We start from the raw sequence: 25,448 nt of genomic DNA, 5'->3' as shown, positions 1-25,448 counted from the left end.
AAAGCAACACCTTTACAGTGTATGTGTGTACACAGGGAGGGAAGCAGGAGGGGGTTCTACCTTAGCAAGGGGAAGCAGCTCCATAAAGGTTCACACAAGCATCAGAGCTGCTGCATGGGAGAGGGCTGATTATGTGAAAGGCACAGGGGAAGAAGGATGAGGAAGGAAAGTGACAATTTGCCCTTTTGGTGGCAGCAAGCTGTTACTTTGGAGCAGCTGCCCATGGACTGCAGCTAGTGGTGCTTAACCAGCACATAAACAGAGCAAACACTATTATGGAAGCATCTGAGGCCTTGCTTGACAAACAATGTATTACTGAGAATAGCGTGAATGCAATTCTGTTTACAGAATAGCTTTTAAATAGGCGAATTGCCCAGCACAAGGGAGGACAGCTTGAATGCTTCACACACATGATACTCTGCCTCAGAGATGCTTTCTTACAGCTACAATCAGTCAAGCAGACAATGGTCAGCCATTTCAATCTCTTATTGCAATGATTCTCCACCTAGCATCAGTGTCTCTTCTAAGATATTGCAATAGATACAGCAATGGCAAGAATACCTACTCAGATCACAGATGCAATTCCTCCCAGGCAAGACAAGAAAGTATTTAAAACATGATTTTAGAAAGATCCTTGACTTCTGAAATGAGCTTTTCCCATAAATCTATGTACTACTTTCAACAGTCAATTTTGAATATAGATTAATTTATCCATTACAATATCTCTTATTATATTGCACATTAATGATATCAAATGGAGCTTAAGCTAATGACAGGATAATTTGAGGCAATTGTCTGCGACAGAAAAACCTGGATTTCCTAGAACTGGAGGTCCATTTCTTCTCTGACTTCTGTGAAACAGAAAATCATGATGCCTCTATGTCTGGACTTCTTAGTGGAAACAATTTCTTTTTCAGCTCTCCTCTCTTCTTGTGCTCTTTCTCTGAGTCTTGTCTCCTGGTGTGTGAAATCTCAACTTTTGCATCTTTATTACAGCCACATGAGTAATTTGTAGCTGAGCTACTACACCAAAACACCAGAAGAGGTACCAAAACAATTTACCTAGATGTCTTTTTTATCTAAAACCTGAGGGATTGATTTTAAAACATATGAAATATTGTTTGATCCATAATGAACATATTTGGTTTTCTGACGCTTTTTTAAAGAGCTGTCAGAAATAGATACATAAAAAGACTGAAGGAAAGGCAGTAGGACAGATAATGAAGACATGGGTATCTGATTTGGTTCTCACTCCCATATGAGAGACAAAAACTTTGTGTTTTTTAGTTTTCTTAATCAGGAGGTTCTTGGATCTGGCAGACTCGTTCCTGTAAGCATTGATGTTTTAATGTGTTAAACATTTTCTCTGGAGCAGGAACTGTAACAGACTTGTCCTACCTGCCAGTGATAGGTAGACACCAGGCTAGAGAGTGGTTTAAGCTCTCTGGTTTCATTTGCTTGCCCACTGAAATTTCTGTCAATCGACAGCAAGTTAATGCGGTTGTTTTCTGCTTTTACCCTGTTTTTCTCATTTCAAATGATTTTCCTTTCTTCCCTTGTCTTTTCACACCCCCTGCCCCCCACCTCTGCCTCAGCCCAGCTGGATCTCACTTCTGTGCACTTTTTGGTTTCCTACCTGGAAGTATTCCACTCTTCCAGCTGTCCCCCACCTTTCCTTTGCCCTCCAGAGGAACCTTTCCACATCTTTCCCTCTTTCTTCACGCTCCTGACGCTCTCTCCACCTGATCTTTCTACAGATGTTTGCTTTAAATGGTTTTCTTGATTCTCTCCCAATGTCTCAGTCTCCTTCTGTTGCCACGCATTCTTGGAAGCTGTGCTACACAAAAAAAGGTAAGAAAAAATTACTTTCTACAGCTAGAGAGGGAGAGAAGTTGTTTAGCTAGAACTACAAGAAAAGTGGTGCTTTTTCTGAGGATTCCTATAACAGGCTCGGAGAACAGACACAGCCTTCTCAAACACTCCAGCATTTGGGATAGCAACACCATCAGATGTGGCACCATCCATTTTACAGATACAGCATTAAAGTAATGGCTATTTTAATGTGTACTGTATCTCTCAGGTGTAAGTCACATCGACAAGCAGAACAAGACTCTTTAATGTGCATATTTTCTGCTGAACAGTGCTTTAAAATGGTAAATAGAACACATGCTTTTCATTTAGAAGATTCTGTATTTTACAATCCATCTCCCTGATTCACTGCTCATCAACTTTTTCAGCCCATTACTTACATAGCTGCAAAACAGTAGGTGTTCTGGAATCATGGCTGCATTCGAGAAACAAAATATGGGCTGTAACTGTGGATAAAGACCCTATTAAACTAAAAATATTAGGCTACCAAAAATAGCCAGTATGAAGAAAACGATCTGATTTCCTTTATCAAACACTGTCCACTACTAGCCTATGAAAACTGCAGTGTGCTTCTGCAGCAGGGACCAAAGGAGCTGGATATGGACTGGGAATTCACACTTGCTCATATCTTAGCTGCCATCTTGCCAGGCTTGTCTCCAGACAAAATGCCACAAAGCTTTGGGCTATATCAGAGGGTCTGTCATTCAAATTCTGAAAGCAGCATCTAATCTTTGCCTTGATTTGTATTTCAAAGCTTACAGACTGGACCTCATGGATTTCCTTACCCAGTGTGTTTATATGGGCACCAGGAAGGGTTTTTTTTGATACCAAACTTGAATTTTTCACAGACTGGGATTTCAGGGTAGCTGTGCTGGCACACCAAGAAAGTCTATTTCTCATGAAGGACATGCCTGTCTTCCCACATCTGAGGAAGAACTGTTCATTGGCAGAAATTACCCAAGCCTCTGCAGTGGATCCACAAACAAATCCAAAAGAAAAGAAAACTTAGAACAGAAGATAGATTTTTGGGTCTTTCACTATCTCCAGGAATTGTGAAGTAATTTTTTTTCCCTCAGGAAATGCTTTTGTCTGCAGAGAAAAACTGAAAATGAGATTTACTTCTCAGGAGAGAAGGAATAAATGCATGGCAAAATACCAATAGTTTGGACAAGACATTTGTACCTGGATCACTTTTTACTCCTACTGAATCACTCCTACTGAATGTGAATGTCTCAAGCATTTATGGAAGAAGACTGCAATTTGTGCTTCTTTGCCCAAACCAAAATGAATTTTCATAGAAGACAAAAGATTAACACACCAGCTGTCTTCAGCCACATTATCTGTAGGTTTAGTTTTGTGGAGTGGAAAACAGATCAGATTTTTTCTGAAACTTGCCCAGGGAAATGCCCTAATTTTTTTGTTTGTTTATTCTTAAGGGATAAATGCTGTGTTTTATAGGCTGAAGTAACTTGAAATAAATATAGGTGTCTTAGTGTTGGCATCATAATCCTCCATAAAGACCACTAATCCATCCCAGTAAGTTTCATTAAGTATACTGTGTCTGCTGTAACTTCATTAGAAAACATAATTTCATTCAAGACAGGTAGTGTTGTTCATTTTTGAGGCAGTGCTGCAGCTGCAGGCCAGAGAACAGACACTGGTCTGGCACTCACGTGCTTGCTGCAGGTCGGTCCCACTCGTCGTCACTGAGCCCCGGATCGTGGAACGGGTGACTCCGTGCTTTGCCGGGAGGGGACAAACTGCCCTGCTTGGGACTCCTCCACTCGTAGGCATTGAAGCTGTATCCTGAAGCCTGATAGGTGTGTCCTAAAAAGAGGAATTACTAATTTGCAGCAATGCATATGCTGAAGTGACAGGAAGGCACACCTCTGAAGCCGGCTTCTCAAGAACTGTTGAATTTGTCATTGTTAACTTATTTTTTTCTGTAGCCAGATTGTTTGACCTAGACTATGTCTGGAATTAGGCATGCTCTAGAGTTTCTCTTGTGAAAGTCCACTGAAAGCAAAATCCTAAATACATCTAACACTGTTCTCCTACTGTTTATGTCTCAGCTGCTTCTATATTTAGTTCTAGATACTACCACAATTTATCAATTTCCCATTCAACATCCTAGATTGAACAGTAGTGAATAAATCACATGTTATGGATGTGTTAAATACGTGTTAACATGGTCATATGCAACATGCCCAAAATTAAAGCTAACTTATTAAGAAAACCGCTTCACATGTGTTGAAAACAGTTTCCAAAGATGCATTAAAATATCCCATGAACTTGGCTTTTCACATGCCCTTTTGCTAGGGCTCTGAGAGCTCAGGAAAGATCTGTCTTACAATGGGCACACATTCCCAGGACCAATATACGCCATCTCTATCACCCATTTCTAAGTGTCTCAAGGCTGTGTAAGTGGCATCACATGGCTTTTAGACCTGAAGAGTTTATTTCTGGGTGCTTTTATCATACTAGCAAAGCAGGTACTATTTCAATAGTACTTTAACTGAAACCAGGTGTAATTTGAATTCCGGGTAGGAAGCAGTTTCCAAGTGATGTATCAAGAAGAACACATGGATCAATGGGTCACAAGCTGATGCTGATCTAGTAAGCAAAATCCATTATGGTGGAAATGATATACATAACATATACACTATATATGTATGTATGTATGTATGTGTGCATGTATGTATGTATATATACACACATACACATATATAACACATACATGTAATATACTGCACCTTGATATATTACTTTTTTGGTTCTGTACACTAAAAAAGTTGGTGTTTTTTGATGTGCATATTGTGCATATTGGATTAGTGTTATTGTTATCACTGCTGCCCCCCTCTAAAGAGGGTAATTTGCTTCCAAAATCAGTCTAGACCTGTCTCCCTCAAATGCTGTGTACCTACAGAGCTGTGAGTATTTTCCAGCAAACTGGCAGATATTAGCACAGATTCTAGGAAAGGTATTGGTTGGGGAATGTGACTGCTGTGTGGGGAAGGCTCCGGATTAGTAAAACAGACACATAACACAAAGGTACAAAATGGGGTATTAATTCAAGGAGAGAAAAGACAGCTCACCAGCATTAAATTGGTAATTAATAGGATAAAGCATTATCTGGTGCTGCAGAACCATCCCCCAAACTCCTCAACTTGCTTAGTCTGTGCTTATTGCCAAGAAGGTTTGGAGCAAAGCCAAACTCAGCTTGATGGGTCAAGACAGAATGAACTTTTATAAAAATGGGGGCCACCACGACACCAAGGGATAAAGGCACACATCTGGTTGCACTCAGGCTGTTTAGCAGAGGTGCCATGTATGCAGTCAAGTCTGGGCTGATTTTTTCAAGGGAGTTAAAGAAAAAGCTGCCTTGAGGTACTGGTTCAGCTTTGGCACAGAATCCAAATAATCAGTACTTTGGAAAGCATTCTGCGCCTCAATCCTTTCCATAGCTGAACAATTTGCTCCAAATACATTCAATTCATCCAGAAAATGAGAATTACCATCCTGGCACTTATTCAGCAATAGCTCTCCTTAGACCTATCAAAAATACCAGACGAAAATCTAATACAACTTATTTTGGTAAACTGACCAATACAGTTAAGGAAAGGGATCAAATTCATCCAAATTCCAACTCCAGCGGAAAAGTTATTTGAAGTAAGGATCTATCTGTCCAAATACCTCCCAGGTAATGGGAATACATGCTTTACTATGGGAAGAAACATTTTTAAAAGAGTTAAATAAAACACTGAAGTTGTGTGTAAGTTACTTTTCTTGTTATCAAGAATAAATATTACAAGATGTCTATATCCTTCACTGCCTAAATAAATATGTGTTACAAATTGAAATTATTTGAAAATCCTATATAAAACAATAGTCAGAGAGAGGTGAAAAAATTATCATTATAGAAAATCATGTCTTTAAATGGAATTATTGTTTTTGACACCTGGGAGTTAGGTGTTAATACTGCAGGAATGAGGAAGAAGCAAAGGATTTACAAATTATAGGCAATGACTAATGTTGCCCTTGAGCAGTTTATAATAAATCTGTTGTCATTTAAAAATTAATGCATATGGGCATCAAACTCATGAACATCTCCAGAGTGTTCTGCGCCTTGCATTGATCTGTACTTGAAGGATAAACTCATTTAGTTGTGGATGAGCTATGGACCAAGCAATTCAGATGCCAGTAAAGCTAACAAAAGCCTGTTAATGTATTGATAAATGCTTTGTAACACATCACATCCTCCTGGAAGAATGAATCTGAGGCCAGCCAAGTGCAAGAAATCATGCTGCCTGCCGAGATGTGTGGTCATAATGAGACAGCAGCACATTATAAAGTACAGGGTTAAAAGTTAGTACAGATAAAAAAGTTCTACTTAGGGCAAAGGAAGGTCAACCAGGAAGGCAATAATTCCTGCCTTAAATGTCGATTGTATTTTTGACAGTACCTTGATTTCCAAAGCTGGTATCAATACCAGAGCCATCCCAGGACTCCACTGCGCTGTCCACACTTGGCACTGCAGTGGAATAGATGTCTGAGAGCTTGCCAGATTTCTGTGCAGCAGAGCTTTCATCTTCAGCATCACTCAGCTCACTCACGTGACCCACAGGCACAGAAAATTTCTTGGGACTGGTAGCTGAATAGGATTATATAAAAAAAAGGTGTTGATCCTTGCTGTACTGCAGTTCTGAGAATCTGGTTTTTACTCCTGACACCAAGCTTTTCCATGGCTAAATGCTTGTTAATCTGCAGTAACATGTGCATTAAGGACCATGGATGGTACTCTTGGCCCCACTCACCATCTGTTTGCTTCTTGATTTTCAAGGTGACAGTTTCTCCTGCCATCTGTAACAAATGAATGGCTTCACTCAAAGGTTTTCCTTTCAGACTGCTACTATTTATTGCTAGGATTCTGTCTCCTATGTGAATTGCCCCAGTCCTACAAAAAGAAAGAGAAATAAAACATTGAGAATAGAGAGTAAAAGGCAACAAAGGCAATTTCTTTGCATTTTGGAGCATTAAAGTCTCATCTCCCTTTCTTTCATTTTGCTTTTACTGCTGTGTCACAGAGTAATTCTTTTGTTAGAAATGCTTAAAGCAAGTCACCTTTGTTGTAGTGACAATAGCAGAGCTGAGGCATTATGTGCATTTCTCTGTTACTGTGACAGTTGAGTTAATCACCTGTGGATGAAACTCACTGCAGCCCACCTGCTCAAGAGCAATCTCAGACAGCTTAGTAAATCCTAAATTGAGTCAAGTTTCTAGAAGTCTCATAACATTGTAAGCAAGCAACACTGCTATTTCACAAACCTGGCCTTCAGGATGGGTCAATCAAGAAAAGAAAATAAATTATTTTTGTGTAAATGGTTCTGGCTGTGCACAGTATCATGTTTTGTGTGCTGAACCTTCTCTCTGAAACCACCACCAAAGGTGAAACCACCAAATTTCAACGACTCATTCAATCTGAGAAATGACAGGTGACAGAAATCCTGATCATTTTCATTATTCTCTATCTATCACTTACCATGAGGAGCATTTCTGCTCCTCTGAAAACACTTCCTATGGTGTATGTAAGTGCACATGCAGATGCAGTAGCAGATAAGTGTATGATGAGTTCAGATAAACCCGCACACATGAAGTGCTTTCTTTATTTATTGCATTATACAACCCTATTGGTTTTAAAAGACTGCTAAAATGTTCCTGTTACTCAAACTGCTCAGTTGGATTGATATAGGTTTTCCTTGGTGATCTATAATAATACACAATCCTCTGCCTTGTATTGTATGTACATCCTGCTTGTGCTCCTGGAGCTTGGCAATGATCAAAAAACAACAGCAAAAATATTAGGAACTCAGATTTGGGAGAATTATAAAAAAAATCAATTGCTAACCCAGGAAAATCAGGTTTTTTTGGTAAACAAAACAAACCTCTATTTTGGCAGAGGGAATATTAAAAATTATTTTCTTTCCAACTTACCTTTCAGCTAATCCTCCTTTTGTAAGGCTGGAAATGATTATGGGATCAAAGGGCTCTTCAGTACCAGAGATTGTAATTCCAAGAGGCCCACCATAGCGCTTGAGCTCAACAGTATAAATAATTGCTCCAGAGCTCTCCTGTTCATCTGCAATAAATGCCAAGGGGATGCAATTGATTTCTTATGAAAGAAGGAATGAAAAAAATAGCATATTCAGTCTAGTGACTGGTAATCGAACAACACTTTCAAAGGATCACATCTCAGATACAATTCTTAATCATATCCTACCAGATTATTTTCTAAAAAACAAAAATTACCTATTATGCAATTTTTTATTACCAAAAGCTGATAGAAAAACAAGTTGATAGAAAAACTCTCCTCATTCTGTTAAGACTAAATTTTACTCTCTTTAAAATCTTTAGATGATCTTCCTATCAAACTAGAACTTAAGGCTATTTCGTTACAGAATCACAGATTGATTGAAGTTGAAAAGGATCTCTGGATGCCTCCTTGTCCAACCTCCTTGGACAACCAGGGCCAACTACAGCTGATTTCCCAGGGTTGTGTCCAGCTGGCTCTTGAATTTCTCCATGGGTAGAAACCCCACAAGCTCTCTGTACAGCCTGTGCCAGTGTTTGGTCACTTTCAAAGTAAAGAAGTGTTTCCTGACACTAACAGAACCGCAGTGTGTTTAGGTTTGTGTTCAGTCCCTCTGGTCCTGCCACTGGGCACCACTGAGGAGAGCCTGCCTCTGTCTGCTTTACACCCTCCCCCCAGATATCTATACACCCTAATAAGATTCTCCAGGCTGAGTGGTCCTATCTCCCCCAGCCTTTCCTCAGAGGAGAGATGCTCTGGCCTCTTCATTACCTTTGTGACCCTTTGCTGGACCTCATCCACTGTCTGTCCATGTCTGTCTTGCGCTGGGCAGCCCATGGACTGGAGCCAGCACTCCAGAAATCCCTCTGCTCTGCTGAGCAGCAGAGAAGCATCACCTCCTTGGACCTGCTGGCCAGGCTCTGCCTCTTGCAGACCAGGAGGCTGTTGTCCTTATTTGCCACAGTGTCACATTATTAGAGAAAAGGCAAGTTACTACTATGGTATAAATACTGATACTCATCTGTTTCTTGAACTGAATAGAAGGTATTTAAAATTAAAGGTAATTCAAAAGTTTTAAACCCAAACTTTCTTAAATTCAAAAGTCATTGTAAGATGAGCAGCTGTGTTTGTAAATAGTCCATGTTTTTGATGGACATCTTTTGAGCTTTCTGTAACAGAATCAAAAATATATTCTGTATACTGAATTATCAACTAAACTGAATAGTAAGTCCATTAGATATTATTTAATGATATTGCTTGAAGTAATTTGAAGTTGAACTTTGAAGTTATTTTTAAGTTTTATCTCACCAAACAATTATCAGAATTGGAAAAGAATCCATCACTGAGTAAATTTAAATACAATGCATTTCCTTAAACAACACTCAATAGGCATTTCACCAACAAGATAAGTGCCTGTATTTATACAATACTCTTTACATATTATTAAAAAAATCCTAACCACAGAAGGAGAGCAATCAACTGTAGCATCTTTGAGTTGTGAAGTAATATTTTAAAATTTAAAATGCCAGAATTCTCCTCAAAGTAACAAATGCTTTCTAGCTCATGTTCTGATATTGGAATTCAGCCAGGACAACTGGTCTGGTGGACAAATTCTCTTAGATCTGTGGGTAATGACATTTTAAGCAGTTCAGTGAATGTGGAAAATGTCTAGGATGCACATTCCATAAATGTTACTAAAACTAAAACAACTTAGAAAATTCAAATGTTGTAATTCCTGTAGATAGAAAAGCTTAGAAAGGGAAAAAAAAAAACCCCAAACCTACATCACTAGCAAAGGCTCAAAGAGTTGCCTCCTTCTAATACTAAACGTGGTACTTTAGGCAGAACTGCAGGAACACTAATACATTTGAAGCTACTTAAGTTTCTTCCCAATTTTCAGAAAATTTAGATTTTCAGCCCCCCACCTTCTCCTTCTATGTCCTCCTTGCTATCCACGTACAGAAAAAGCTACACACAGAGGCTCAAAGGAGAGAAGCATTAGTGGTGTTCATTCAGCAAAGAACACAGGGGGTCTGTGCCATCCTGGGGCATTGCCATCAGGGTTGTGGCACAGTTCACATCATGCACTTTGTTTGCCATGCCCTTCCCAGAAGCACCCAGGTCCCCAGATGTCACTGGAAGCCCCTGTGTGGCTCACAGTGGGCTGGCATGCACGCTGCCACTGCACAGCAGAACAGGGGCAGCTTTGCTTGCTTTAAGCATTTATGAACAACCACAAATCCCCTGGGGTCTAATGCTGGCACTGTTCATCCAGAGGTGGCATGGACAGGGTACAAGGCTTCAGCTGAAAGGTGGAAAGTAACACACCAGCTAGCTGAAAATGCAATAGCCAGCACTTGCTAACAAGTGACACAACATTAACATTTCCCTGCTATATACACAAAGTGAATAAAAAGTTACTAACAATCAGCAGCCCTTCCACATGAGAGCTGGAAGTCCATAGATCTGAGTGAATGACTGGAAAGGAGACTGGTCCATTACGTCTGTTTCTGGTTAGCTGTAGGTCAGACAATTTTTGGCAGAATGTTATTGGCTGAGCTATCCAAGAACAGGGCCTGAATTCACCAGGAAGGCCAGTTCTGCCATGTGAAAGCAAAGAATGGTAATATTCAAGAAAGGGAGCTAGCTATGAGGTTAATCAGGATTTAAGATTGTCCTCAGTTTGGGAAGCTGGCAAGAAGAAAAGGAAAAATTGTTGGAAGCATACCTCCATCTGGGGAGAAGATATAACTGAAGTACTATGGTTATGGGTCTCATCTTTTTGAGATTTTCCATCTTTCTTTTCTTGTGATGCAATTCTTGTGGCTAATTCTTGGAAACCACATTTAATGAAAGTAGATCCTCTGTGCTTCAGTGGCTCTGCTGTGCCCAGTGGCCTCTTGCTCATCAGAACAACATCAGAGCAATAGAGTGACAAGGGCAAAGAGCAGCAGGATCTGGGGAGCCCTGACATGCCTCACCCTGCTGCGGCCTCAGCTGCACGATGGCTCAGAGGAACACAGCTCTGAGAGCCCCACTCTCTGCCTCACCTTCCTCAAAAAAACATGCCGTGAGAAATAAAAAGAAGTTTAAATCTTAATCTTATTCTGTGCTTTACAAAACACTTTGGAGTGCTCCATGCCTACTCATCAATCAGCATTAGGCTTGTATTTTCTCAGGGAATTTATTATTTTCCTCTGTTGAGTTTGATCAGCACATTTCTTCCTTTGTGAGGAAAAAAACTTTCATAAGTAAATTAATGGCAAACACAAAAAGAATTATTTTAACTGAGATATACTTTTTATTACACCTTTGCTACTGTTATACCACTAAATAATTTTTCTTTAACATTTGAGGAGACACTCACTCATTTTAAATTTCAAAGTACCTCAAATCTGCTATAATTACTTTCGTTTACACTTTGACACTTAGTCAACTCTTACAAGAATAATTTGTACAAAGAATTTTTTTTAGTAGGTTTCTGAGTAGCTGTCCAGTTACACTTGAATTGTTCAGTTACACCAATCATGTCTGGATAAAACACTGTGTGAGAATCTTGATACAGATACATATCAAGCAATGAGAGTGTGTAAAAGGAAACTGTGGTATAAGAATCCCACAGAGACTAAAATCTGTACCAGATACCATGGCGTGCAATACCTAAGAGAGCAAAGATCTTATTTTCCATGAGTGGAGACCGAAATCCCCATTTCAATTACAGCGACCATTTGCACAAGGTACTAAATGCAGCTGCCTTTGCTTTGTACTATAATACTTGAGAAGATACTTGGTTTGCTTTCAAAATCAGTTAGGAGGGGGAAAGAAAAAGGAAACAAGCCTTCAAGTGCAATTCTAAACAGCACTTCAACAGCTGCACTTAATTTCAAATAATAAAGTGTGGCAGGTTGTGCCTTTTTGCTGTGAGAAGCTCTTTACAAAAAGAGCTGAAGAGAACTGAATCTCCACTTTGTGCTTTTGTGTAACACTGTAATATAAACACCAGCAGTAATAGTAGTTATAACTGTCTTACTTCCTTTGCCCTACAGTGCATAACAGAACTCACTTTATTATCTCCAGGTAGAAATTCTGCTCTTATGGAATCCACAGTGGGGAAGACACAAGACTATGAATACATGTAGGTGCAGAAAATTATGGCAAGTCCATTATTCCATTGGGCTGATCAGACATGGCATCCATCAGATATCCAGCACAGTGTGTAAAGTACTACTTACCTTGTCAAAAGTCAAATTTTTAAGTTTATGGACAAAGCACACACTACACCACTTTGTTGGAGAACTGAAGCCTAGGGATCCATGCTTTGCTAACCATGATTCCAATTTTAAAAGCAGAGAAAATCCCAATACTCTGGTAAGAAACAGATCAACTTTATATGGCTGCACCTGAGGGCCAATTGTCTTTTCACTGAACTGAAGACCTAATTTTGCAGTGCAAGCAATATAGCCAGTGAGAAAATTCAACACTTTACATACCATTAAAATTCTTTTTAGGTGACATTTTCTGATTATCATTAGCATAAACCAGACATGTTCAGAAAAAAACATTTCACTAAAATTGAAATGAAATCCCCTATGCTCTAGAAATCCTGAAAATCCACAGGAATCTGCCATAGTCATTGCTAATACCGGAATTATCTTCGTCCTTGCGGATCTTTAGCTTTACAAGGTCCTCACAGTGCTGGAGGATCTGGACAGCATCTTCCATGGAGCAGTTGTCAAGGCGAATATTATCTATTGCCAGCAACTTATCACCCAGTTCCAGTGTCCCAGTCCTGCAAACAAGCAAACAAGCTGACATGAAACTCAAGTAACTTTAACAGGAAGGTATCTGGGAAGGTCTAAATATTATTATAGAAACAAGATGGATTTTTAGGATAATTATTTCTTAATAATGCCTTCTATTTTCTAACTTTTCACAGAAGTTTTTATTTAAAAAAGAAGCGCACAGTCTCTTACAAGCTCTCTCTGTTTAATTTGAATTTGGCTGGTTACACACATAAACAGATTTTTATTGGGAGCTTTTTTGGGAGTCTTACCTGTGAGCAACACTTCCTTTCTTGATATCAGAAATAACCAGAGGGTCCCCTGGTTTTCTGCTTGATGGAGCTGTAATAAAGAATATATACAGACATTTGGGTTTGTTTCTAGATGCGCAGATGGACTAATTTTGACCGTAAATCAGTACTTCCTACACATTCCTTACTTGCGTCATATTCCTCCCCTACCCCTAAATTATCTGAACTTGAAGTGAAAACTAACACCAGCAGCATACTGGCAAGACTGGATACTCCTCAAACATTAGAAAATTTCAGAATTCCAGTGGGTGGTACAAAGGGAACTTAGCCTGATATGTCTGAATTCTGGGTTAGACCAGGACTGAGCCATGTGAAGACACCACAGTACAGCTCCAGTGATCTATCATAAAATTCTGCACAGCTGTAACACATAAGAAAGACTTTCTGTCATTATAATCTTTCAGTGCAACTACTAATGGTGATTTTTTGGCAGAATAAATCCTGTAATACCATATCCCTGTCCAACAGAGCTGCTCTGGCAAAATATCTAGAGTGGGCTAGTCCACATTCTTTCCATCCACTTGTGTCCCATCCAGTGCTTAAGGCAGAGGTGTGAAGGTAAGGTGTCCTGGCTGAGAAGGAGGAATCCACTCCAATAAAGCTGATGCTGTGGACAGTGGCCACACACCCCACTGGGCTGATACACTATTAGCAGGTTTGCACAGGTGTAGCTCACAGCACACCAATGTTTGCTTCACTGTAACTCACTGCTTCCTCTGAAGCAACCTGTGCCTCTTTTGGTGAGAGTAACCTTGCCCCCCTGTACTGCTGCCGGACCATAAGAATTGTGGACTTTTCCTAACTTTGTACTGGGGATGCCTACTACAAACTGCAATTCCAGGCAGTTTAGTAAAACTCCCACCACTCTCCTTGCACACTTATCTCTTTTTGGAAGAATCTGACATTAATGGTCAATTTTGCTATCTGTCTCTCATGGTTAAAAAACATGCTCTGCTCTTCAGCGCCAGGCATTGCGATTCTTTACCAACTTGTGTAAAAGTATTTGACAAGTTTCCTTTGGCCAGGAAATTTACTCTGCAATTTTGCTTGACCTTCAGCTGCCTAGGAAGCAGTTAAACACACCAGAGGAAGTCAACAGTGATCACTATCTATTTCCAAAGGACTGTTACTTTAAGTGGCTTCGCTGAGTGCATTGTTTTGGAGGGTTCATCCATTTGCTGACAGAAGACTGCACTGTAGATCTGATATGGCAAGCAGTCACCTTAGAATTTGAGGGTGAGGAAGACACATTGTTAGACATCTGTGTGGCACATGCTGTCTACCTCTGGGAAGAACACCTACAGCTGCTCTGCCCAAGAGGCGCTCCATGTGGTGAACACAGACAGACTTTTGGGACTGCTAACAAAGAGTGTGCTGATAATAAAACATTGCCATGTGGTAAAACACTCTCAGCTCTCCTGAAAGCACTAATTAGTTTTGCACATTTAGTATTCTTCAACTGGCCTACACCATTCCTGCTCTGTGAACTGAGTCCCTGCATCCTTTCCAGCAGGCTCCCAGGCCTGAACTGACAATCACCCAAAAAAACCTGCCCTTATTGCAGGATCACCTACAAAATCCTGATGTCAGTTACTTTAGCTGCTCAAGAATCTTCTCTTTGATGCAAAATGACAGATCTTCACCTACAGCAACCACATGGTAAATTAATAATGACATTTCCAACACAATATGCTAACAGGTCTTGTTGACCTTAGCTGCCCTGGCTGAGACAGCCTTTGAATGTCCAAAGGAACTGTTCAAGAACTGCTAAAGAGCCATATTTCAAATGCAATGTGAAAGTCCAGAAGACAGACATACAAGGACTCTGAAGAATTTTTAGAAATTTTTCTAAACCAGCATGCTTTCAGGAAATGTTTATGTTGCAATTTAGAGAACAGTAATTAACTTTTTGCAAGGTATGTTCTTTTCATAGCTTGTTTCTCATACTTTCATGTCATGGGTCAAATACATTAAAACTCCATCATTTAATTGAATCCTTTGAATTTGTTTTACCAATTAGTATCTCGTTAATATTTTAGAGTATCACTTTGGTGATTTTTTAATTCCATGTTTTTGCCCTCTGGGTTGCCTTACTCTGAGGTTATAGGCTATCCACCACAGACTAGGGTTTGAGTTTTGAAATACTTTTCATGAAAGGGTCTTACAAAATTACCAGAACTAAGAAAACAGTCCATTATTGTTGCAAAAAGAAGAGAGGAGGAACCAAAATGAGGGAAAGAGCACAGCTCAAAGAGCAGAACCACAAAGTACGTGTGGATGCAAAGATTATGATGCTGCACACAAAGTTATCACCGTTTCAAACTGAGGAAGTGTGAACCAGCAGCATTTTAAGAGTTCTCCTGGGCTATTATTTGGTCTGGAGAATGAAAGCCTTTTGGTAGGCACCAAACAGCTCTGTGTGGAACGAATCCCCCCACAATGAGAAGCAGTACACCACACTTCATTTTGTTATTGTTCAGTGCTCATGGCATACTTCCTACAAATTATTCAAGTTGTGTTGCAGAGATAAAATCACGAATTCCCTCCCAAAATTTTGGACCTTTTTGCACATTACCACAGGCTAAGATTGTCTCCCAAACACTGGTGAACAAATGCTGTCTCCAGCAAGAAGATTGAGTACTACCCTGATATTACAGATAAGCAAAGGAAACATAGGAAAATTTTGGTCAAAGTATGACAGTTTTCAGTGAGCAATTTGAGATATCCATGCCTTTATATCCTACAGTAGTTTGTAGAATATAACAGCTTCTATGTCTGAAATACACTACTGGCATTTTCAGCAACAGCTGCAGACGAGTAGCATTTCTGTAAGTGCAACCCCATGATCTCAATATTTCTGCATAAAATCAAGCATCCACCTGTGGAAAATCTCCACCCCCCACTCCCAGAATGACTTGTCTCAGCAAAAGTCTTTTGCAGAGAAGAGAAAAACCACCCTAATTTCTCCAGGGTAGCATCAAACCACCTTGACCATGAGATTGCCTCCTTTGTCTTTCTGCAATCCTCCATCCTGCTCATTATGCAGCCTCCATCCCCTTTGTTATACACCACTGTTTCATCTCTCCCCAGGGAGCAGAGAAACCAGAGATCCAGAGGGAAAGCAGTCTTTGACCAGTTCATATACCCACATCAATTAATGTAAGCTTGAAGTGACACTGTACAGCTTCCAGGCTCCACTTCAGAATTATTTCTGGTTTTAAGAGGCTGTTAAAAATAAAGCACCTTACCACTCACCCATGTCCAGCCTTCTTGTTCAAGTCCCAGCTGCCCCTAATCCTGATCACAGCTCAGCCTCTCCCCTCATTTGCTGCCTCTCTGTTACAGCTTTCCACTTGTTTCCTCTCCTCGCCCAATGAAGATCTCATCTCATCTCATCTTTTTCTTCCCTGTTCCAGCTGTTAGTCTTGTTCAGCTTTGCAGAGACCTTAGAGTCTGTATGAATAACTACAAATGGACTGAAGAGTGCATGAAGTTGTACAGGTACTAAATTTAGTGTTGCAGCTAAATGGCTGCTCTTAAGCAAGTTGTTTGTTGTCTCTAAATTACTCTTTGATCTGGTCTCCATCCCAGGTCTCTCTACCCTATTCTACTACACTTACCCAGCCACTTGAAAGTAAGTTCAATGAAATGTTGTCAGTTACATTTTAAAAAAAACCTCAAAAAATGCTCCTTGCTTATTTCATTGCTAACTCAAACAAAACTGCCCACAAAGTGACCTCAACAGATTTTGGGCTGGACATCTCACCCACCACCCAGACAAAACCCACTACTTTCAGCCTGGCTTCAAACTCTGGAGTTTGATCAAGCTCTGAACAAACTGAACAAACAAAGGAAGATGCTCATGTGATCGAAAAAAATATTTTATACAAAGTCAGTCCATTTATCCATAATACTGGTTTACAGCTACTAGAAATTTTTAAGAATAGTGTGATTAATAAATAGATAAATAAGTTTTTTAAAATTACACTGATGCAGCTCTTTTGTTCCTTAAGTATTGGTTCATGTGGAGCCGCTGAGAAATCTGTTGATATTTTTCTGTCTTGAGAAGAATTACCTGTAATGCTTCAAAATTAAGTAGAGCTTGCCAGATGAAATCCCAAAATACACAGAAGCATGTTTTAGAAAATAAATTCTCATAGTCAACGTATCTTTAGGTATTTACAAAGCTTGTTTCCAATGAAATACAAAAACAATGAAGCTGACTATGGTATAGCTGCTAGACAAAGTGACTCAGAGAAACAGAAAATAGTTTGGGTGAGATTCTGATATTCTTACCAGCTTTGCAGCCTCTTATTCCTTGAATAGTCCCATTAGCTTCAGAGAGATTATTTATGAAGCAAAGTGCTGCAGTTCATTACCAGTAAGGATATCAGAATCTTACATAAGACAGAAAAAAAGAAAAGGAGAAAAAAAAAAAAAAAGCTGTTAAATACAATTACCAGAATCCACTACTAAGTCATTTTACTGGACATCATTCAATGTTCTTGACAAAAAAATAATTAGTCTGTGATAAAGTAGCCAGTTGCCTCAAAAACCTTTAAAAAAGGTTTTTGTCTTTGAAAAGAAAATCTATATTCATTACATGGTTTCAAGTCAATGTCAAATAAATTGAACAGCTTTGAGTGCTACTAGCACTACTTGTAAATGTTCCTTCTTCTAGGGAATGATTCTGCTACAAAAGCATAATCACATGCACAGGAACACTCCTGTGTTTAATTTGGATGATATAATTTTAAGAACTGAGGCCTTCTATTTGCTCTAATCAGGTAACTGGGTGTGAAACTAGTGATTTGTGAAGCATGAAATATAAGGTCATGTATATTTGCAAAATATGAAAATATGAAATAAGATCTATATTCAGTGTAAGTATTTTTCATTGATAAATTAGACAGATAGTGCAGAGCTGAGGGACAAATTATAGGACTGCAATGTGTGTATGAAGGCAGCAGTAGGCAAGACCACTATACTGGGAGATAACTGATATGAACTATCCAAAACTCAGAGCCCTGGATTAATATGAACAGTGATCCTCATGAAACTTTCTTCTCTCCTGCTTTTAAGGGGTTATGCCATCTAAGGGGATTTTTAATGTTTTCTGTTATTTTTCCCTTGAATTAATAAATCTGAAACTAAAGAAAGTCTCTTCTCCTATTACAAGTCTTGTTTTTCAAAGTCTATGAATTACCTTATTTGTCTTTAGTGTTGTGTGTCATCTCAGATATGCCTTCAATAAAGCACCTGGCTGTAACTGTGCAAGCACTCTTGGTGCTCATTACCATGGAAAACAATTCCAAAAAAGAGAAATAAATTCCTCTTCTAGGATCTCTGACTCCTAACAGCTGACCTAGAAGAACTCTTGGACTTAAAAATAGACAAATGCTCACATGCCAGTCCAAAGTGAAGTTGCACTTCCTGTCTGACAAAAAATGTCTGTCTTGTCTGTCAGATTAGGTAATTTCCTGACTTTCTTATACAAATCCCAAACTAAATGGGGATATGGAAAGTAAGAAAGGTGTTTCTCTGTAATGTTTTAATAGCACTTTCTCATTTACCATTAACTCCATTAACTTGAGAAGGAAGAGGATGACACAGGTCTGTAGCCCTTTTAAGAGATCAAGCCCACAAGTGAATGAATCTGATCACCTCCACCCCCCCCATCCATACCAACTCTGCCAAGTTTCCTTTAGTATTTGTTCCTTAAAAGAAATCATATAGCTTTCTGAAAATATCAGTAATCAATGGCATGCTAATGTGCCCTGACAGAAATTTGACAAAATGAATATAAAATGTTTGTATTCTTCAAATCATATTGCCTTATTTAGCAGTTAATTAGGTAAAACAGAGCAAAACACTGAAAAGCAAGCATGACATGCAGCAATTCAAGACTTCTACCAGTTATTAATAGAAACCCTTTAAAACAATGTAAATAATTTATCCTAGATAAATTTTATATGAATTAAATACTACTAATGAGATTATTATATAGAAGAGATAATTTAATTTAAATACGTTAAAGATACTGCAGTATATTCACAAAAGCAGAGAGCTAAGACCAAGCACATGTTACTCTGATTATATAAAGCACTAATTTTATAAAGCACTAATTTTTTTAAATTAAATTCCAGATCAGTAAGGCATGCAAAGTTTGTAAGAACAGTGCTAAAAACTAAATTCCAAGAATATTAGCTTTCCATTAAAAGTTTATTCCTACAGACAAAAAAAAGTAGATGTCTGCATTCCAAAAAACAACACAAATCAAATTACTACTAAGATCATATTTTTTTAATAACCTTAAAAACCTTTATCAGTCTTAAGAATAACATTTAAGTAGAACAGCCTCGCTCCAGGTTTTCTCATTTCTCAATATTTTCATTTGCACAGATACATGTAGACCTACGATTTTGCTTCAAATAACACATCACATCTTACAGAGTCTAACAGTATCACACTCATTCAAGTGTGCAACACAAACAGGCCTGCAGTGTCTCTCATTTGTTCCTGAGATGTAATCCTAAGCACTGAGATCCCTGCTGTACTTTTGATGAACCATATTCCACTGTGCTGGTAAAAGCTTTGAGAATACAAGACAAAGCACAGTCTTGCCCCAAGACACATGAAAAACTCCAAAGGAAGACTAATAGCCTAAGAAAGGCCACAGCCATAAAAGAATGTTAATTCTAATGACACCAGATTCTGCAGTGTCAAGCCCATTAACTTTGATATGGATTGTTTTTCCTTCCCTCAAGAGCTGAATTCAGTATGCTGGAGTTCACCTGGTCAAAATCCAGTTCTAACACATTGTTTTACTCCCTCCTCACAAAATAAATATAGGAACACTTTTAATTTCAAACCACAGCAACAAATACTTCTTGAGAAACAGATTGATGCCAGCTCTTGTGGCTTTCTTCAGCAATCTCTGCAATCCTCAGTGAAAGGGGATTTTGCTGTGAGCTGCACATTCAGGACTGGCCAAACGTTCTAGAGACTGAGGATGTACCTGGGTTCTGAAGCAGAAAATAACCCTAGGTATGTGGGTCCTCATATCTGTGAGACCCTTCAGAGGGGTTCTGCTCAGGAGCCTGTGAGGGACCATGACAGACTCTGCTATAAATTTCCCAGCTATGGAAATACATTTGCATGGACCTAATTCTGATTTTCTTTTTAATAAGTAACTTTAATTGGAGTTACATATTTACTATGCATGTGAAGGAATAAGTCAAACATTAGATTTGGCAAACTTCTGGCTTTGTTAACTACTTGAAGGGGAGTATAAACATATTACAGAACAGTATTTCAAAGGAGAAAAAGAGTAAAAGAAGCTAGAAAAAGGAAAAAAAAATATACCAAAAGAAATGCTAGTCTGTAGCTACAAGATCTATTATCTGCAGATTACCCCATAAATGTGGTCAGAAAAATAAACCCTTGTACTTACAACTTATGGTGATGCCAAGTTCCACATTATGCTTCTTTGGTAGTTTCACATGAAATGTTCCACTGCTTGGTATAACTGATTCTATTAAAAAACATTTAAATTGTTAGATAATTTACAAGGCACAGCAATTCCATGAGCATGGAACTATGCATGTAAGTTGATGAAATCACACCAGAGTCACAAGGCAGCGATGAAACACGGGTGCTAAAATGAAGGAGATATGATTTATAACTCCACCAGTAATTTCACGGTTACTCAATTTTTTTTAGGGTTTAACTGAATTTGTGGAGATTGCATGGGCCAGCAGCCAGCTGAGACTGCAGGTTTTAGCTCATATGCAAGTTCTGTGAGCACATGGGAAAATTTCACTGCTGGCAGACAGCTTTTAATTAAAAGGACAGGAGATTGGGTCATGAGGATTTCTGACCTTTGCTGCTGCAGGACTAGCACTTATTTTTAACTGCCCACTAAGGTAACTGCCATGGGTGTAACATCTAGTGTGAAGGAAACGAATCCAGTGGTGCACACACATAATGTGTACTTAATATACACAATTTGTGATTTCATGGGTATATTCTGTGTGCTTAAACACATTACAGAATAAAGGAATGCCATTAGTATTAATACCAGAAAAATTAACAATGATTCTTCTGACCTTTCTAAATTAATTTTCTGTTATTTTAATACTGTAAGTGAAACACCTCAAGAGTTTTTTTTTTTGTTTATCCACCCTTTTTAATAATTTTCTGTCTTGTGAAACATTTCATTATTTGGCCTGTAGAGGATTTGTCTCTGTTTAGCAGAACATTTCTATCTCAGGCCAGAAAAATGCCTGGAAATAAGTCAGAGGGGAGACAATCTCCAGATCTTACTACAGGACCTGTCATTTCTATTTGCTTTCAGAAGTAGACTGCAGGGCTGTGTGAAATGAGAAAGCTGTACAAGAAACCACATTTCAAATAAGTCACTTGAAAACTGAATGGTGTAGATGTGAGAAGAAAACTTCCACCTCAGATTCCTAACACTTGCAATGTACTTGGGATTTATTCCTTCATTTTTCTTGCAAGACAGAATAACAGGACATTCATACCTGCAACATCAAATTCTATTTCCAAAGTGACCTTGTTGGTGATGGAGGAGTCTCTGAGCAGTTGATTGGCCTCATCAAATGTGCTGTCTTCTGTTGGGACACCATTTATTGACACTATTCTGTCTCCTATTTGCAGCACCCCACACCTTGGTACAAAACGATACAAAACAATCATCAGATGTGCATGTTACCAGAACCAGCAGTATCACAGCAGAATCATTTAGGTGGGGAAAATGCTTTAACATCACTGAGCCCTGCCATTAACCCAGCACTGACAAGCCCACCCTTTCATTGTTGATTTGCCATGTTTACATGTCTTTTAAATACCATCAGGAATTGAGTCTGAACTTCTTCCCTGGGCAGTCTGTTCCAGTCCTTGACAACCTTTTTCACTGAAGAAATGTTTCCTAATATTCAATCTAAACCTACCCTGGCACAACTTGAGGCCATTTCCTCTTGTCCTGTTGTGTGTTATCTGGGAGAAGAGACCAATCCCCACCTGGCTACATCCTGTTCTCAGACAGTTGTGGGGAGCTATAAGGCTGCCCTGGAGCCTCCTTTCCTCCAGATTAAACACCCCCAGCTCCCTCAGCTGCTCCTTGTTAGAGTTCTTCAGCCCCTTCACTGGCTCCATTGCCCTTCTCTGGGCACACTCCAGCACCTCAATGTCTTTCATATAAAGAGGGGCCCAGAATGAACACAGCACCTGAGGTGTGCCCTCACCAGTGCCAAGCACGGGGACATGACACTGCCCTGGTTTGGCTGGCCACACAGTTTCTGATATGACCCATCTGATCAAACACCTTAACCGGACCTTGAAGGACAATTATGGCATAGCATCTCACCAAGCTACCTAGGCACAGAAGCTGCTGCCCCTTTGCACCACGACACTATCTAGCACTCCCAGTATGGGTCATGCCCTCTAGGTGCTGGGACCCAGGAAGAGGGGTCTTCATGCTTCCACCCCACCCATGGACATCATCTGTGCCTCTGACCCTGGGCTGCAGGTGAAATGGCAGCTGGTGCTTGTCTGTGCAGCTGCTATCATTCCCATGACACGATTAAATACATTTTTAGGCATAAAAATGTAATTGAAATAATTAGTAAGTCAAAATTCTGGTACTCCCTAAGATTTGATTCTGTACCAAAACTGAAAAGAGCTGGCTATAGCTTTCCCCCCACACACTCAATTATCACTATTTTGACTTCACTGGTTTTTCTGATTTTTTTCTTTTTTTTTGGTTTTGTTTTGCATGAATATAGCTTCCAGTCTCCTTCTGGAGGACTCTGTATGGTCAGAACACCGGTGCTTGTCATTCTTTTATAGCTGACCAAGTGCATGAAACACCATTGTCAGAACAGAAAGTGTATTACTTGGCCCACTCCACTGAGCAAGGCCCTGCAATTTGTCACAACATGGAAGAGAGCAAGAAGCCCAAAGCCCCCGAGAACGCCCACGGAAGGCACTCAGCAGTCAGTCCAAGAGCTCACCTTTCCGCCGGACTGTCAGCCTCAATGTAGGAAATGAGGGGTGGAGAGGACAAGGTCTCGGTAGCAAACACGCTACCCTGGAGCTGTATCCCAAACCCCACTATGGGGTCAGCTGTCAGCACCACTTCTGTGGTTTCTGTGTGGACCACCTGCCCAGCCAAACCAACAGTGCTAGAGGCTAAAGACACTATAAAACAGAGCAGACCAGGAGGAAAGACATTCATATACAGCAGAAGTTTCATTGCTTTTTGAGAAAATTGTTCTTTACAATAAATCTAGTCAATGAAATGTCTCTTTAAAAGTCAATTTAGGCTAGAGTTTATAAATTATGTATAAACAGTTATGGCATATAAGATAATAGAAAACATCTGGTTGTATGCTGGAATGCAAAAAGATAATTCTTGTTCTGAGTAAAATAAATGTGTTTGATATCCCCACTCCAAAAATCTCAGGACATCCTTGAATTCTTTTTGCATTAGGTTGGAGGCATGGATAAGCAGAACTTCAACAGGAACTAAGGCAATTGGAGGCACAAGCCCAGCTGTTATTCAGGCAGATTCCTCTTTTGAACATCTCACAGCCATTCACTGTAGTTAGCAACAAAGCACACGAATCAGGCTTGCTTGCAAGAAGTAAGGATGCCTTCTTCTTGTACGTGTTTACCGTAAGTCAGCCATTTGTCAGGCTAACTGGGTAATGTATGGAAGTTGAACAAACCCCCCTGTTTTGCCAACCAGTGTATCTCAAGGGATTGTGAGAAAAAAGGTTCTGTGGGGTCTCTCCAAGCCACTGGGGGACCCTTCTATGAGAAACTCAGGCTTTACTCACACCTTTTCTGAAAGGCTGCAGTACAGATCAAGACAAAAACTACCTGTAAAAGGAAGGACTGCATCTTTGCCCCCCTGACCTCTGTCTAAATGTCTATTGTATTATGGTTTGAATTCCCCCAGTGACAAACTATTGCCTTTCATGTCATACACATGTCTGCTAAGGATTAGGTAAAATTTCATAGTTTATTTGAGGGAGAGGTTACTTGTGCATTTTTTTTTTCTTTGACGCGGGGAAAAAAAATGTTGACATTATAGATAGTATTAGTGCAACTGTAAAAAGATGTCAGAGGTTATATAAGTATTTTCCCACACTATGGGGCTGCAAGCATCTGCATTTTGCTCTATATCAGTTAGTATAAATCTGATTGATGTGTCACAGCTGCCAATGACAGATCTTTGCAAAATTTTTCACTTGCCAAAAAACTCACAATTTTTTGTTTTCTCCCAGCAAAGCCCCTTCCCACACTAAAACTGTCTCTTCCAAGTAACTTTGAATTCTTCCTCATATCTTGTTTTAAGTTTTCTTTCTAAGAATTCTAAGAATCATTTTAAAGAATAATTTCAGATACTCAATAGCTTCCTTCTTAATCTTTCTTTTATCTGCACTCAATAAGATGTGCTTATACACAAATACAAATACTAAAAATCTGTTCTTAGAAACTTCCATCAGCTTTAGCATTTACTGCATCTGAGAAATAGGTTTCTCCAGCCCTCACTGCTGCAAAGGCTAAAATATAATGAAATCAAATAAATTAATACAATACCTAAGACACCTTCTAGAAACATCTTAATTTAGGGCAAAGAAAAGTTCAATTTTCCCTTTCTTAAAGGTCATATAACAATTGCTTGTTACCTTCATCTCTATCTCCCATTGCTTACGCCTCTATTCCCTCCATGCAGCAGGTATCTAGTTGACTCTGTAACCTTCTTACTCTTTTTGTAATGTCCTACTAGGAACCTAAATATCTCATAAAATTTATTTCAACTTTCAGTTGAAATAAAGACAGTAAAAGTTTTAATTAACATTGGGAAATTAAGTCACTATCTGCGGGATTTAAAACTCACTCTGATAAACATTTTGATGATGTCGACACTTAAGTATGATAATTAGGAACTCCTTCCACTCCAAAAGAAAAGGAAAGTGAAACAGGAACAAAAAAAACCTCTCAGAGATTAAAATTATCCTTTCTTAGTCATGTCTCTTAATAAATATTTCCTAAGACTCTAAATGCCACAGGTACCCAAAATATAAAATGTCACAGGTACCAAAACCCATGACTTAGAGCACGTTGGGGTTTGTAACTCAACAGTAACTGCAGCAAGAAACAGTGACATTTTTTGGCTCCTTGGTGGATTAGAATTTTTACAGGCCAGGAAGCAGCGCTGCTGATTTTAAAAGGGGACATGAATGTGTTTGTATTTCCAGTGAACACTGCTTGCTATTGCTATTGCTAGGGGTACATTCCAGCATACTTGTATAGCTCTCATCTAACTCTTAGCAACATTCCTGGGGGCTGGTTTGCTATATGCTCTGC

The 25,448-nt window shown here is 39.3% G+C and overlaps 1 protein-coding gene across 10 annotated transcripts in view; it reads right to left on the bottom strand.

The window, feature by feature from the left end:
* The window catches only part of GRIP1 (glutamate receptor interacting protein 1), a 308,043-nt gene that overhangs the window by 14,362 nt on the left and 268,233 nt on the right, over nt 1-25,448 (bottom strand). For all 10 annotated transcript variants that reach the window (XM_058023639.1, XM_058023644.1, XM_058023635.1 and 7 more), the window contains 10 exons: nt 23,084-23,270; nt 21,593-21,738; nt 20,503-20,583; nt 13,011-13,080; nt 12,601-12,746; nt 7,861-8,005; nt 6,684-6,823; nt 6,332-6,520; nt 3,543-3,696; nt 1,637-1,837 (listed from right to left, as the gene is read on the bottom strand). In XM_058023639.1, coding sequence (XP_057879622.1) covers nt 1,637-1,837; nt 3,543-3,696; nt 6,332-6,520; nt 6,684-6,823; nt 7,861-8,005; nt 12,601-12,746; nt 13,011-13,080; nt 20,503-20,583; nt 21,593-21,738; nt 23,084-23,270 — 1,459 coding nt within the window. The remainder of the gene's footprint in view (nt 1-1,636; nt 1,838-3,542; nt 3,697-6,331; nt 6,521-6,683; nt 6,824-7,860; nt 8,006-12,600; nt 12,747-13,010; nt 13,081-20,502; nt 20,584-21,592; nt 21,739-23,083; nt 23,271-25,448) is intronic.

This window comes from Melospiza georgiana, chromosome 4 (genome assembly GCF_028018845.1).
Source record: "Melospiza georgiana isolate bMelGeo1 chromosome 4, bMelGeo1.pri, whole genome shotgun sequence".
NCBI lineage: Eukaryota > Metazoa > Chordata > Aves > Passeriformes > Passerellidae > Melospiza > Melospiza georgiana.
This window is presented reverse-complemented; position numbering and strand designations above follow the sequence as displayed.